This window comes from Lampetra planeri, chromosome 18 (assembly GCF_965212315.1).
Source record: "Lampetra planeri chromosome 18, kcLamPlan1.2.h2, whole genome shotgun sequence".
Taxonomy (NCBI): domain Eukaryota; kingdom Metazoa; phylum Chordata; class Hyperoartia; order Petromyzontiformes; family Petromyzontidae; genus Lampetra; species Lampetra planeri.
This window is the reverse complement of record NC_136124.1, coordinates 8,862,157-8,876,177: the sequence shown is the minus strand read 5'-3', so window position 1 is coordinate 8,876,177 and position 14,021 is coordinate 8,862,157. Positions and strand designations below refer to the sequence as shown.

Here is a 14,021-nt window from a genome sequence, read left to right as displayed (position 1 = left end):
AGCAGCAGCGGGGTGACGTCATCATTCAATTCAATCTGGTGCAGTGATTCGAGGCAAAGAGGGGGATGGTATTATAATTATATAGATTGGTAATCATTCAATTGTTATTCATTGGTATTTGTTTCCCTTATAAGGAACTGTAATTGTATTTATTTAATAATACGCTTCCAGGCTGCACTAAGCCTGTAGCTGTCAGAGCGATTGAAGTGATTTCTGTTTCTCTCAATTTCAATGGATTCTCTAATTAGTCTTGGCCAGTAATAATTAGTTTTACACAACACTTCAACATTATCAAAATCAATTGAGTGTCCTTGTTGACAAGCATGCTCTGCTACTGCCGACTGTTGTTTGAGATAATTTAATGTTTCTTTGGTGTTCTTTTAGTCTTACGCTGATGTTGCGTCCCGTCTGTTCAATATAGCATCTGCCACATAAACAATTAATCCGATACACACCTTCTGTTGATAATTTAGGCAATTCGTCTTTAGTGCCAGATACCAGTTTTTGAATTTTGTGTACTGTACCAAATTTTACTTTAATGTTTTGCTTTTGCAAAACCCGGGCTAATTTGTCAGTTACTCCTGAGCTGTATGGTATTTTAATTGTTTGAACAATCTTATCGCTTTCAGCAGTGTTGCTTTGCGTTCGTGATTTGGCCTTCAGTGCTCTGTTAATGTGAGCATTATTGTAGCCATTCTGTCTTAGTGCTTCTTTAACATGTTTAATCTCTCTCACTAGACTCTCACCATCTAACATTGTTTTAGCCCGATGTATGAGTGTTTTGATAAGAGAGGATTTCCGCATTGTCATTTTATTAAACTATATGAGAATACATTGAGTCTTGGCTTGTGTGATTTTACATTATTGTCCCAAACACTTATTTAATAATATAAATTACTTCAGAATACAGCACTTTCGTACGTGCTCTTTGCCCATATTTTGTTAAAAACACAGGTGAAAACCCTTCCTAAGCTGGTGTATAGCTCTACACTTTGACGGTGAAAGGCAGATCAGTCAATGGTTCTTTGGCAAACCGGGCAAGTGGGAAGCTACACACCTGCAGGGCGGAGCGCTTGATGGTGTCAAGCTGGAGTTGAGCGCTGGTGCTCACAGCGGGGCTCACGTCCTCCACGGCTGCCAGGTAGCAGCAAAAGGCGTGCGCCATCGAATACTTGAGTGTGTGGCTTTTGGCTGTCGCAGCCACGTCCAGGAAGCGGCACAGCACCGCCACCTTCTCCACTGCCGGTGCAGAGTGGAAAGTGGGTAAATGCTCGTGGAAAAATTTGTCTAATAGGTCACTCCACATCAACTCAACCACGTAAAATCCAGGAAGCTTCCCACCTCAATTTTTATACTTTGCATATATTTGGTGCAGTTGAAGATGCATGTCAGCTATAAAGCTCGGCCACACGTTTAAGCTCAATTACGAATAATTTCAGAGATTTTTCCCTTTTTGGAATTATTGTGATGCTTAGGGCCTCAAATACTGAGTAATCTGTCTCATTATTCCAATGATATGCAAAAAATTAATGAATGCAATTTACAGATATCTAAATGACAGGTCAAACTGTACATAAAAAGCAGGATCCTGTAGACTTTTCTACGTGTGCAATACTAAACTGATAATAATAATTAGGAATGGGACAATTCCATGAAAGCCGAATGTAATGGAATCTCCATTTCAACTGAGCTTCCCAGTCGGCCCACCTGCTTCGAAGCGCACTTTCCACTCCTTGCTGTTGAAGCTGCGCTCAATGATTCCCCAGAAGACGTCGCCGCCGTGCGGCAATGACAGTGTGTGCAGCAGCAGCGGCGCCGCCACCGCAGGAAGCTGCGAGAACTCCGTCTTCATCACCTGCCACAGGCTGTTCACGGCACCAAGCAGACTTCATAATTATGAACCTGATCTAACCAATGATGGGGAAAGGCCTTCCCAAGCAATCAACATTTCCTATGGTCCAGCTTCTGCGCATGAGATGATTTAATGGTTCCATTTCCGTGATGGACGTGCACGGTGCGAAAGAAGTTCAACAAACATACATATACCCTCAGGCATACCACTTCCTCGTAAGTCTCGGCCACTGGCAATCATCCCTTCTACTGATGTGTTCTGCCCAAGACAAACTACTTTTATTATCAGTCAATCTAATCTCTCTAACTTGGCCATGCCCTCTAATCCATGTGTTGTGCATTTCTCAATGTCGGTTCCATTTTTTTGTCAATGTTCATGAATATGTGTAAGAAGGGAGCACACAACACTCATTCAAACTCACTCCTTTAGGCACATTTGTATGTTTCTGTTCATTATTGACAAGAGGGTAGACATTCTAACAAAGGAAAGTTGAAATATCGACAAGCTAGGAAGAAAAGAAAGCACACTGTTTTAAAGACAAAGTTATTACATGATCGAAAAACAAAACAAAATTTACTTCCTTCGAGTGATCCATATTGGCAGTGCTATAAAGCAAATAGCAAACTACTTTTCAAATAATATAGTGGAAACATATTTTATAAAATACCTTCCTTCAAAGAAAACGTGTGGTGAAAAGTGACGCCTCCCCGAAACATTTCTACTATATATGTCTTGACAAGTATCCCTTTTTCTGTATCTAACCAGAATGTTAAATATCGAACGGCACTGTTTATGACAGTGGTGAAGTTGTAACAAAGTCCAAGTGACTTCCTGCTTAAACGATCACTGAGGTGGTGCTCATCCCCTGTTTAGAGCCCAGAGCCAGTGGTGAAACTTCCACATTCCTATGGAAGGGCCAAGTTTATGTTCATTTCATCAGAAAGTGGTGCTCATATTAGTGACTCTGAAGGGATTACAGGTCAAGTCAAATCCCCAACCAGGATTTGAACTGGTGACATTCTGTCTGCGAACCGCTCGCTCTCCTGCTGAACCACCTGGCCGGGTGAGGTTTTATGGATCAGTGCGAATTACCTTGGGATAAGCATGCAATCCTGAATGTAGGCAAGGAAATGTGGATGCGCATTCTTGGCTTGGTACAGGACGCCCCCGCGCAGGCACAGCACCCGCAGGCAGTTGAACATATTCACCAGGATGTCTGGGTCCTCAAACTTTTTAATTTCCTGCAAAAATGTTTGCAAAGACAATATATCAAAATATGTACGACTATTATGAAGCCCACTTCTGATGGAACTTTCACTCAATGTATTGTCATGATTAAATTCAAGAAACGTTCCTGTTTTATTTAACAGTGGACAATGGTAGCATCTCTATTGGCTGGAGGGGTCATGTGAACACACTACAAACAAAATACATGAATACAAAACTAACCATTTTATACACTTATTGCGTGTGTAGTGACTTATATGGAGTCACTATGGTGTTTAGCGCCAGCTACTGTCACAAGAGTGAAACTGTACGTCTTCAGTCTCTCTCTGGCACCAGAGTGGATATGGCATGGAAGCGGGCCCTCGGGGGCATAGTTCTGGTGATGGTCGGAGAGAGAGCAAGTGAGAACGTGATATTCTGTGTGAACCCGAGAGGGCACGTGACCGGGGCAGGGTAGCAAGGGGGCCCGAAAGGGGGCTCGAGGGACACGTGATATGGCCCCGAGAGCGATCGAGGCTCTCTATTGGAATGGAACCCGTCGGTGCTACGTCTCTTCGATCCTCGGTCTTCGATGTTATGCTCGGCATCGTGGGTCAGGCAGTGTGTTACTGACTGACCCGGTTATGTAGTTACCCCGTTGTGGTCTAGTTAACCGTGCAGTTATCACCTAGCTGTAGAACCAGAGTAGTTACCCTGTTGGGGTATTGTAATAAACGTGTTACCTCCAACTCCAGTGTGTGCCTCCGTATAACACACTACACATGCATTGTGAGATTTAAAAAAATCAACATGAATCACTTCAGCGATGTATTGTTTCACCTTAAGTGCTTACATTTTCTAGACAATCCTTTCACATCCATGTGTTTTTCAATCATATGGCACCCTGGAGCCAACTACATTTAAAACTTAGTTTTATAAACTTGGCCAGTTGTGAGAATAGGTTTTCCCCTTTTTATTGGCAACAGGTGTTAAGATGTTAAAACACCAAACTGAAACCTTTAACAAGAAATCATGTCTGCATTAATCACAATACTTGTGGTCAGAATGCAAACAAAAAACGTACTCTGATAATATATGCATTGTCTTTGAAACTGATTGGTCCGCACCAGAGACAGCTTTCTTTCGACCTGGTGTTTGCATTCTGACCACAAGTATTGTGGTTAATGCAGACATGATTCCTTGTTAAAGGTTCCAGTTTAGTGTTTTAACATCTTAACACAGCTGTTTTGTTGCCAGAAAAAAGGGGAAAACCTATTCTCATATTTTCGTACTGGCAAAGGAGGTCCCATGATGTAAATGCTCACCCCGCCAGTTTTATTTTTATAAACATTTTCAGAATAAATGAATGGAGAATGGCCCTTGATATTTCTTGTGTAAGATTTATATTTTCCAGATACTGCCACCACATGGCAGCAGACAACGCAAATAATCACCAAATTATTTGTTTATCCTGTGTGTGTGTGTGGCCTGCAAACAAAACCTACATTCGCTGACATGAAACAATATAGGAGCTGGCCACAGGAGGGCATCATCGGCGGGTCCTGAGGACAGACTGGGCCCAGTGTGAAAGGGTTCAGGAACCATTAAATAATCATTAATCTGAGTGCGTGCTTTGACTTTTCCATCCATTCAGCTGTCCTTCTCCCTCCGCATGAAGGGGGTACCTGCAGCAGAGTGAAGATGAGCTTAAGGGTGACAGGAAGCTGCTGCAGGTTGAACTTGAGCTCCCCTTTCTTCTTGTTTTCTTGTCCAGACTCCTTCGGTTCTGCTTTACCAGCTGGATAGAGCACAATAACGGGATGCAGATTTATTTTGGGTACCCATCAACAAACAACACTGAGACACGTGCCGCCGTTTCACATTTCAAAAGAATCCAAGTTTGTATGTTAATGTTGCGACTAACGTAACCTCAGTCAACTGTGTGAGGTCATCACCTGATGGATTCTCTGTCAGGTCCGCTTTTCTGCCATCCTGCTTCTCCTCTCCCTCGCCCCTGGCTGACAAATTGGGCGTGCGCAGCAAGAGGCTCTCCTCCAGGCTTTCTGGGGTCTCCTGTGAGCGCACATCACCAATACAAGCATTAGAAAAACCACCAATGTGAGACAGACAGAATACAGCCTAAAGCTATTTTACTGAGATAGACACACATTACTGTTTGCATCTTCTATTTTACGTATATCAAAATTACATCGTAATTACTTATTTATGTAAAACATGTTTAAATCCACATTTTTGGAGAAAAACTGAAAAAATTATAAAACTGTCAGAAATAATTTCCACTTTTTATCTAAGTAAACTGACTTTTCGATCACCGTGTACAACGCACCCAGAAAAAAGACTGTGGATGTAATAAAAATATATATTTCCAGATTTAACATTATAAGAGCCATGATGCCCCATCACATCCATCTACAATTAACACTAAGGGACAATTCCTAGAAGCAATTAATGTACATGTGCACCCCTTTTTTCAATCCACTGTTAGACCATGAAGGTCACTGTGGTTATTTTACCATACTTCGCCACGCCGGTCGGGATGGTGAATGCGATTCAACGCTGAGCGTAAAGCCCGAGCCGGTTCTTACGGAAAGGATTGTCTCGTCGTTGGGCAGGAGGAGCTCGAGCAGTTGGAAGGAGAGCTGGTAGAAGAGGGCGCTAGCCTGGCACAACGAGCACTCGGGCACTGCGCGGTCCTCTCCGCGGCATGTGTGCGTGCCTCCCCACGGCGCCTGCAGCACGCTGTCCAGCAGGCACAGGATGTCCCGCGGTAGCTGGTGCTCCAGGCCCAGCACGATGCCCTCGTCCTGCAGCTCCATCTGCAGCAAAAACAGATAAAGTGCAGACGTTGAGTCATCGGTATGTTTTGTCTTTCTAAACACAGTTGCTGAGCACAAGGCCCATGGGCCCAAACTGTCAAGTGTCCAGAAAGAGCACGACCAAAGTTGTAATAGAAAACAGTTAACATGTTAATTTATGATAATTGGTTCTTTACCCTTCTATCTGGCAACAAAACTGACACCTTTTTACAAGGAGTCATGTTTGAATAGACCGCAATACCTGCAGTCATAATACAAACAAAAGAACATAACTCTGATAATGTGCACTGTCCTTGAAGTTGATTGGTCCACACCCGAGACAGCTTTCCTTAGAGCCTAGTCTCACATGGGTTGGACCAGATGACGCCAAAAGGCGCACATTATCAGAGTTATGTTCTTTTGTTTGTATTATGACTGCAGGTATTGCGGTCTATTCAAACATGACTCCTTGTAAAAAGGTGTCAATTTTGTTGCCAGATAGAAGGGTAAAGAACCAATTATCATATTTTTACTGGCAAATGAGGTTCCCATAATGTTAATTTAATTGAGCAATGAGGGAATTCCAAAGTAGGGAAGAAGCAGAAAGAGAATTGTTGTGACCTGCAGTGTGGTGATTGATCACAGTATTGATGAGATCAAACATTCAGTCTGGTAGATATAGCCCTCAATATGGCAACAGTAACCATGGTGGTAGTGATAAAAGAGTTATAAGGAGGCAACTGAATGACTAAGTGAGTGACTGGAGTGAATTACCGAGTGTTGGGTAATGAATGGACCTGACTGCTTTACGTTGACTTCTATCAAGTGCCGTGAGAAAGAAATTCTCCGCAGCCAATGAGCAACAAATACGCATATCATCTATTCAGTGGAAACAAGACGAAAGCCTTCACAGAGGGCTCCTGTCGAGTGTTTTTCAACACAATGAATATCGTAAAGAGCACTGGCGGAGCCATTGGGGGGGGGGGTGGAGCGGCAAGTGCCCCCCCAATGATCCGATCGAAATCCCTAATTTCGATCGGATCATTAGGGTTTATTAGTAATACATCGGCATTTGGCAACCTTCACTGCCACTCTGTAGCATATTATTACGTGCCAGGGATTCTATGAGATGATAGGACAATAGTCTGAGTCCATAATTGGCAATAAGTAACGGCAAAGCAGTTATAAGTGACTCAGAATCGGCATCACGCTCGCTGAAGGCATACCTTCAGCGAGCGCGATGCTAATCACTCACGGTTCGAATTCGACCCACGATCGATGGCTGCGCCATCGACGCACAAGCGTCGAATAAAAAACAAGGGACAAGTCCTTACTTACTAACAACTCCTCTATCATTTTTCATCGCTGGAGGGGTTGCCCCCCCTACCTGAAAATCCTGGCTCCGCCATTGGTCAAGAGGCCAACGTATATCGAAACATCAATCTCACGATATGATTAGCAAAGTGGAATAAAAATCTATTCAGCGTTGTCTTTGGGTCTCATGCGAATGCGTGGGCTCACCTGCTTGAGGATGAGGTCCATCATGAGGATGTAGCAGGAGAGGTTGAGGTCCTCGTCGTCAGTATCGTAGTCAGCTGTCTTGCCCGTGGCCTGGCCCTGGGTCCGCACGGGGCTGCGGAATGGGCTCCTGAAGGGGCTGCGGAACGGGCTGCGGAACGGACTGTGGAAGGGGCTCGGAGCATTCAGCTGGCCTCTCCTTCCCGGGTCTGACAACACGCTCACCTGCGAAGACATCACGTGCTGTGCTCAGGTCCTCAACGTGGCCAGTTTTCCCAGCCCATACATATGTAGTAACGTTAAGGGTGTTACTATGGTCATAAGAGTGCTAATGTGCGTCTGGAACCTCTCTCTGGGGCCAGAGTGAGTACGGCATGCGAACGGGCCCTAGGGGGCATAGTCCTGTTGACGGCCTGAGAGAGGGCAAGTCAGGACATGGTAGTCTGAGTGAACCCGAGAGGGCACGTGACCGGGACAGGGTAGTGAGGGGGGCCCGAGGGGGGCTTGAGGGACGCGCGATGCTCGGCCGAGATCCTTCGGGAAAGGTCTCGAAGGGGGTGTGGCCGAAGGCGGAGCGAGGCCACGCTCAGGAGCATAAAGGGGCAGTCCCTAGAGTGTTCTTGGCTGTTCTCTGGAATCATCCCTCGGTGCTACGTCTCTTCAATCTTCGGTCTTCGCTCGGCATCATGGGTCAGTCAGAATGTTACTGACTGACCCGGTTATGTAGTTACGCTGTTAAAGTAGTGTAGTTACCCTGTTAGGGTCGAGAGTGTGTACGTTTATCTAGTTATCCCTGTTGGGACTGCGAAATAAACTTGTTGCTTCTAAGTCAAGTGTGTGCCTCCATGTTCAACACGAAAAATATATTAATAAAAAAGTCTCCCAATGCTATCATAACTCTGCTAACATGTATTGTCATAAAATGAAGAATACATTTACATATTTTTCAGAGCAGTGCATACATTTGTCAGAAAATGGCATGCAGAAGCAGATGTATGTTGAACTTCTTTAGCACTGTACGTAGCCAAACATGCTAATCCGATATTACAGTTACCTCTGAGAGCTCTTCAAATGAACCTGGCTCACACAGTAGAGGGCAGCACTTTCCCACTAGCCTTGCTAATAAGATTAATGTGCAATCGCTTGATGGTCAAACCAATATTTTGAATTCTCAGAGCTGAATTCAAAACCAAGATCTCAGCGTTGCCAGCCAAGAACTCTGCCCTTTGCTCTGCACACTTTCATCAAATTGGCATATGACGTGCCAAAGTAACAAAACAAGACATAGCTTACTCTGCGATGAGCCAGGCTGCCTGCAAGCTCATTGGCTCGAGCCTTGCGCTGACTGGCCAACTCCTGGATAGAGTGCACTCCGTCGCAGAACATGCCGATGAGCAGCTGCAGTGGCACCACGATGTCCAATTCTGACAGGACCTAACCACAGCAGGAACAACAAAATATACACTAAAAACATGCACTCGTATGGATTATGTAACGCGTTCCATCATGTGTTTATCCTCAGATGTTTTTAAATGCTAATTTGCATACATTCATTTTTGCTTTGGATTGTTTCTCAAAATTGTGAATTAACTTTGGATATATTTGGAAAATGTTCAAAAGGTGAAGTCTCTAACAACAAAATAACTTTATACTAGAGTTTCATTCATATCGTGCCCCCCACCCCTGTTATGGAGAGAAAGACAAAACTAATGTAAAAACTCTCAACCTCAGATGGAGAGTGCTTAAAACAAACGAAGGTGACAAGATGCCTGTGATAGCGCTGTGAGAAAACAAAGATGTGACTTGCAAACGTCACTTTAGATTCGCTTTGTTGAAACTCACGTGCAGCCAAAGCAGGGCTTGTTCTTGTGTGGAGGCAGAGTAACCGGTGAACCTGCAGCTGATGAAACCGAACATCTCCTCCATAGAGAATGGTAATGGGCACAGCTCGATGTCAAACATCTTGCTGTAAAAAAACATATGCACACACGACATCATGAACTGTCAAGAGAAGTTGGCTTGAGCAAGACATGTCGCTAGAAGATGATTGCAACTATTCAAGACTGGTGGTGACAGTTTGGGGTTCCCTTCATCCGACAGTGGATAGATCATGGCTGCTGTTGATGATAATGAGATGTATGCCAATTTATGAACAACCACATAGGAACATTGCCCCCTACTAAGAAAATTTGGTTGGACGCTCTGGAAAAGAGACTTGAGACAAAGTGAAATCCTGGGTAAACAAGAAAAATCTCATAAGAAATATCAAACCTTACTGGCTGTGTCAGGTGGTGGAGGGCTACGACACATTTATAGTTACGCGATCTAACCCAAAAACCTTTATTATGGTCGTGAAAGCCTACGTGTTAAACTAAGCAATATATCGTCGTAGTAATAATAACAACACCTGAGCACTTCACGGAACTCCTTGATGTGGCTCTCAGGGACGTCGGTGCGGATTGCTTCCAGCCACTCGGGCATGATGCACTCCCACACTGGTTGCGTCACCACGTTGTAGGGGATGAGCGACAAGATGCGCGTGAGTCCCTCCTTCAACTGGCTCACCACGCTGCACGACTTATCCCAGTAGCCACCCACCTGATGACAGGCAAAAAGTGCGGTGTACGTTTATAATGTTCATCGCACACTTTTCAACCCTTTGAAAATATGAAATAAAACTACTCAATGTATTTTAAATGTGTTTTACTTGGGTGAGCGGTGACGCAGTGGCTAGAGTGCTTCCCATATTAATTTTATTTCTAGCCAGGGTTGCTATCAGTGGCGAGCGTTATCTGAACCAGTCCAAGTTGCCCCCTTCACAGTCCCTATGCCTGACGTGGCAAGGGAAGCCTTCATTCAGCGGTGTATTAGCGTGAGAAAAGTCATCATCATCACCGTTGATCATTGCATTGCTGCATGAAAACATCCCCAAGCCATCAACATCTCTCACGATCCTGCAATTTGACAATCAACCCAACATCGGCACACTGATTTTATCGTTAAATCTCCGTGGTGGCCATCCTCTCGGGCTCATTCCCTCCCATGGGCAAAAACAATGTTATGCAAATCACTAAACACGTTTCCGATTCAATCAATTTGGTATATGTTTATTTTTTTTACACAAGGCTATCACGTAGGTGCTATGTTCACATAGACTGCAATATATTCACAGTAGAGGGCGGTGATGTGATGTGTATTCCCAATTGAATAATTTATAGGTAATTATTATAATTTTCTACCATGATGCACACAATGGCCTACTCAATTACGTAAGGGGACGGTGAATGTCCACTGCAAAGCAGACAATGTGTATTTTTAATAAAGAGACATAATAAAAATAATAAACCCACATAAATAAGGATGGCCTGCTGTATTCAAACCGCGAGCCTCTACAGCAAGCAGCAAATGCACTACTGCTGGGCCGCGTCACCACTCCGAGTGCCTGTCAACGTTGGCTACACACCCGGGCAAACTCCATGGGCTTGGGCAGCAGGCACATGACCATGACGTCGAAGCGTGTCTCGCACACCGTCTTGAGCCACTTGGTGACGAACTGGGGTTTGAGCTTCTCCACCAAGCTGCCCACCTCGTCATCCACCATGTAGGCCGTCGAGTGGAACCACTGGAACACCATGCTCACAAGCCGCGACAGGCTCTCGGTAGGTGTGTTCTCGCTTGGGGTGCACAGGCTCAGCTGTGCGGAATGCAGTCATGTGACAAGGCTGCGTGTTAGCCGAGCGAGAAGTCCAACGTTTTGCGATGCTAGGATACAAAGGATATTTATATAAAGTGGTCATCAGACACGTAATGATTAAAATGTCACGATTCGCCATGGCAATTTGAATCATGATTTGTCTCACTCTTATCGTTCCTTTTGCATTTTCTCTTGTTTGCTCTGTCTGATATTTATAGTTGTGTTCACTGCATTGACCTAAATGTCAAGTCAAGATATAATAACATTTTGTTGCATTAATCAGAAATGATCGATTCTTACAAGTGTATTGAGAGTGTAAAAATCAGTTTTAATGGATGGGTTGTTTCTTGCCTCGGAGTCATCCTGTAGCCCAAATTCTTATGGAATTCTCTATTGTGCATAACTGACCTTTTCATCCTAGGGCCTTGAGCACCCAAGTTTGTTTCCTTAACCCAAGTGGAGCCAAGCGATGCTTAAGTAACATTTCACCGTTATTGTCCTGCTGCCATCAAAAAAACAAGTCTGCGTGCATTGAACATGCACGATAGTGATGTCACATGACACGCACCTTTTGCTGTCTAGAACCTTTGTATGTAACATCTTACCTATGAATGTCATTTTTTGTCTGTCTGTCTCTGCGTGTGTGTGTGTGCGCGCACGCTTGCGAAGGATTTGGCTCTCAAACGGTGGGGTGTACGTAAAAAAGAAAAATATCCACGCCTTAAGCCCCACGGTGAACAAGCGCTATTCCGTTTTCCCATCCGTCAACTTTAAAATAGTTAAATTAGCGATTTAGTGTGATTTCTATTTATTTATTTACTTACTTACACACGCTCGACCATACCAACTCACATGCCTTCGGTGGAGGCGGGGGGGCCCTACCAAAAACGCATTCGGTGGGGGTGAAGGGGACATTTTCTTTCGCGTTAAAAATGCTATAAAAATACACAAAACGCTGAGGAAAATTCTTCACAGTGTCATGTCCCTCCTCCACCCCGATGCGTGCAGTTACTAGTATACAGTCGGTAGATGCTACTACTATAGGCCGTAGATATTACTTCAGAGCGGGCGGGGGGATCGTGGCTGGGGGGGGGGGGGGTAGCGGCCCAGCCCCCAGCCTGCCAAGATGCCATCTCGGCCGGCTGGGCAATCTAGGTGAGGCCGGGGGCTCTGCACGGGACTCGGCCTCACCATGGCAATGTTAAGTACTTTTTTCTTGCTTCTTTCGCTAAACTCACGTTGACAGAAACCTATTATTTAAATAATCACCTTGTAAATATTACATTAATAATGTTTGTGTGCAGACAACTAATATTTCTATTTCTTGCTTCTTTTGCAAAACTCACGTACATAGAAACCTATTATTTTCATAATCACCTTGGAAATATTAGAATATTTTTGTTTGTGTGCTGACAACTAAGATTTCTAAATTTGCTTAATATATATTTATATATTTATTATTGTGTATAAGTCCTTGTGTGCGTGGGAGTCCATGTGCGTGTCTGCCACGATGTGTGTATGTGCACATCCGTGTGTGTGTGTGTGTATCAGTCGATGTGTGTGTGTTAGTCAATGTGTGTGCATGGTCTGTGTGTGCCAACAACTAATATTTTAAAATTTGGTTAGTACATTTTTAAAATATATTTATGTGTGTGTCTAAGTCTAAGTCCATGTGTGCGTATGCCAAGTCACCACATGCCTAAACATCTTTTGTTCGGCCGGATCGAGGGGACTAAACGGGCGTGGCACGGGCTAGAAAAGAGATGGAGTGATGTGGTACAGGAGGATGTGGAGCTGAGTGGACTTGCCGATGATTGGTACCAGAGGTGTCAAGATCGGCCTCTGTAGAGGAGGCTCGTGAAAGACGCTACTGGGCAGTTGGAGGCAGTCGCCCTCCAACAACAACGGAGGGCGGAGGAGCGACGCTCACAACAACGAGCGGAGCGTTGGGTGGCTAAAGCACAGGAAGTTGGCACGGTAGGGGGCACAGGTGGTGCATCAGCCACTCATCTCAGTCAGTTCACCCGTAACCCTGGGTCTGCCCCGTGACCTCCTGCCAGCGGGTGTTCGACACTTCACGTGGCCTCAAGGTGCACATAGCCTGGCACAAGCGTCATGATGACGTCACCACCACTTAGTGGCGAATGGCGATTGTTGTTGTTGTGTGTGTACGTCCATGTGTCTGTGTGTGCAAGTCTATGTGTGTGTTGGTTTGTGTGTGTGTGTGTAAGCCCATGTGTTTGTGTGTGTGAGTCCATATGTGGTGGGTTCTTTAAGATGGCGTAGACGAGTTGGTAGAGGCAATTCTATTTATTACAGAGGGGCTAATACAACACAATACAGCCGAACACTTGAAGGCGTAACGGCCCCTTCACCCGCTGCCTGAGGAGGTATGCCTCCGGACTGGCTCGCCATATTCCAGGGGCTAGGGTCTCGGGATCCTCCGGCTAAGGGCGTCTTAGGGGAGGCTAGTCTGACCTGACCCAGCCAAGGTACAAGTCTCGACCACTGGCCATACGGACCCGGCCCTGATAAGGACGGCGGGCTCCGAGGCTCCCAGGGTCGCACCACTGGCCCACTCTGTCCCGGCCCTAATAAGGACGGCGGGTCAGGTGAGTCCCAGGGTCCTGGCTGGCTGATCTTCCGTCTTCAACTGGCTCTTCTCTTGTGCTGGGCAACACTGCCCGGACCCTCCCGGGGTCCGGCCTTTTATCTTGCTCTGTGGCTTGCTCCGCCCTAGCCACGCCGCCCTTCCCGAACCTTCCACCAGGTTCTGGAAGGGTGACATCATTCCCCCACAGCCCCCTACCTGGGGGTTGGGGTTTTCGTTTCAGGATCCGTTTCCCCGGCTGACTGTTAGCCCCTTGGGCCATACTCCCCTGGTACTGGCTCAGCCCTACCGTGCAAGCACTTGCACGTAGGACGGTTAACATTC

General features: G+C 45.4%; 1 protein-coding gene across 1 annotated transcript in view; it reads right to left on the bottom strand.

Annotated features, from left to right (window-relative positions):
* Nucleotides 1-14,021, bottom strand: part of UNC79 (unc-79 subunit of NALCN channel complex) — a 55,493-nt gene that overhangs the window by 29,367 nt on the left and 12,105 nt on the right. Inside the window, exons 15-25 of the mRNA XM_078602483.1 lie at nt 10,856-11,086; nt 9,800-9,990; nt 9,235-9,358; nt 8,686-8,826; nt 7,396-7,617; nt 5,665-5,895; nt 5,014-5,131; nt 4,744-4,856; nt 2,945-3,093; nt 1,708-1,865; nt 1,058-1,239 (exon numbers count right to left, since the gene is read on the bottom strand). Of these exons, the coding sequence (XP_078458609.1) occupies nt 1,058-1,239; nt 1,708-1,865; nt 2,945-3,093; nt 4,744-4,856; nt 5,014-5,131; nt 5,665-5,895; nt 7,396-7,617; nt 8,686-8,826; nt 9,235-9,358; nt 9,800-9,990; nt 10,856-11,086 (1,860 nt within the window). The remainder of the gene's footprint in view (nt 1-1,057; nt 1,240-1,707; nt 1,866-2,944; nt 3,094-4,743; nt 4,857-5,013; nt 5,132-5,664; nt 5,896-7,395; nt 7,618-8,685; nt 8,827-9,234; nt 9,359-9,799; nt 9,991-10,855; nt 11,087-14,021) is intronic.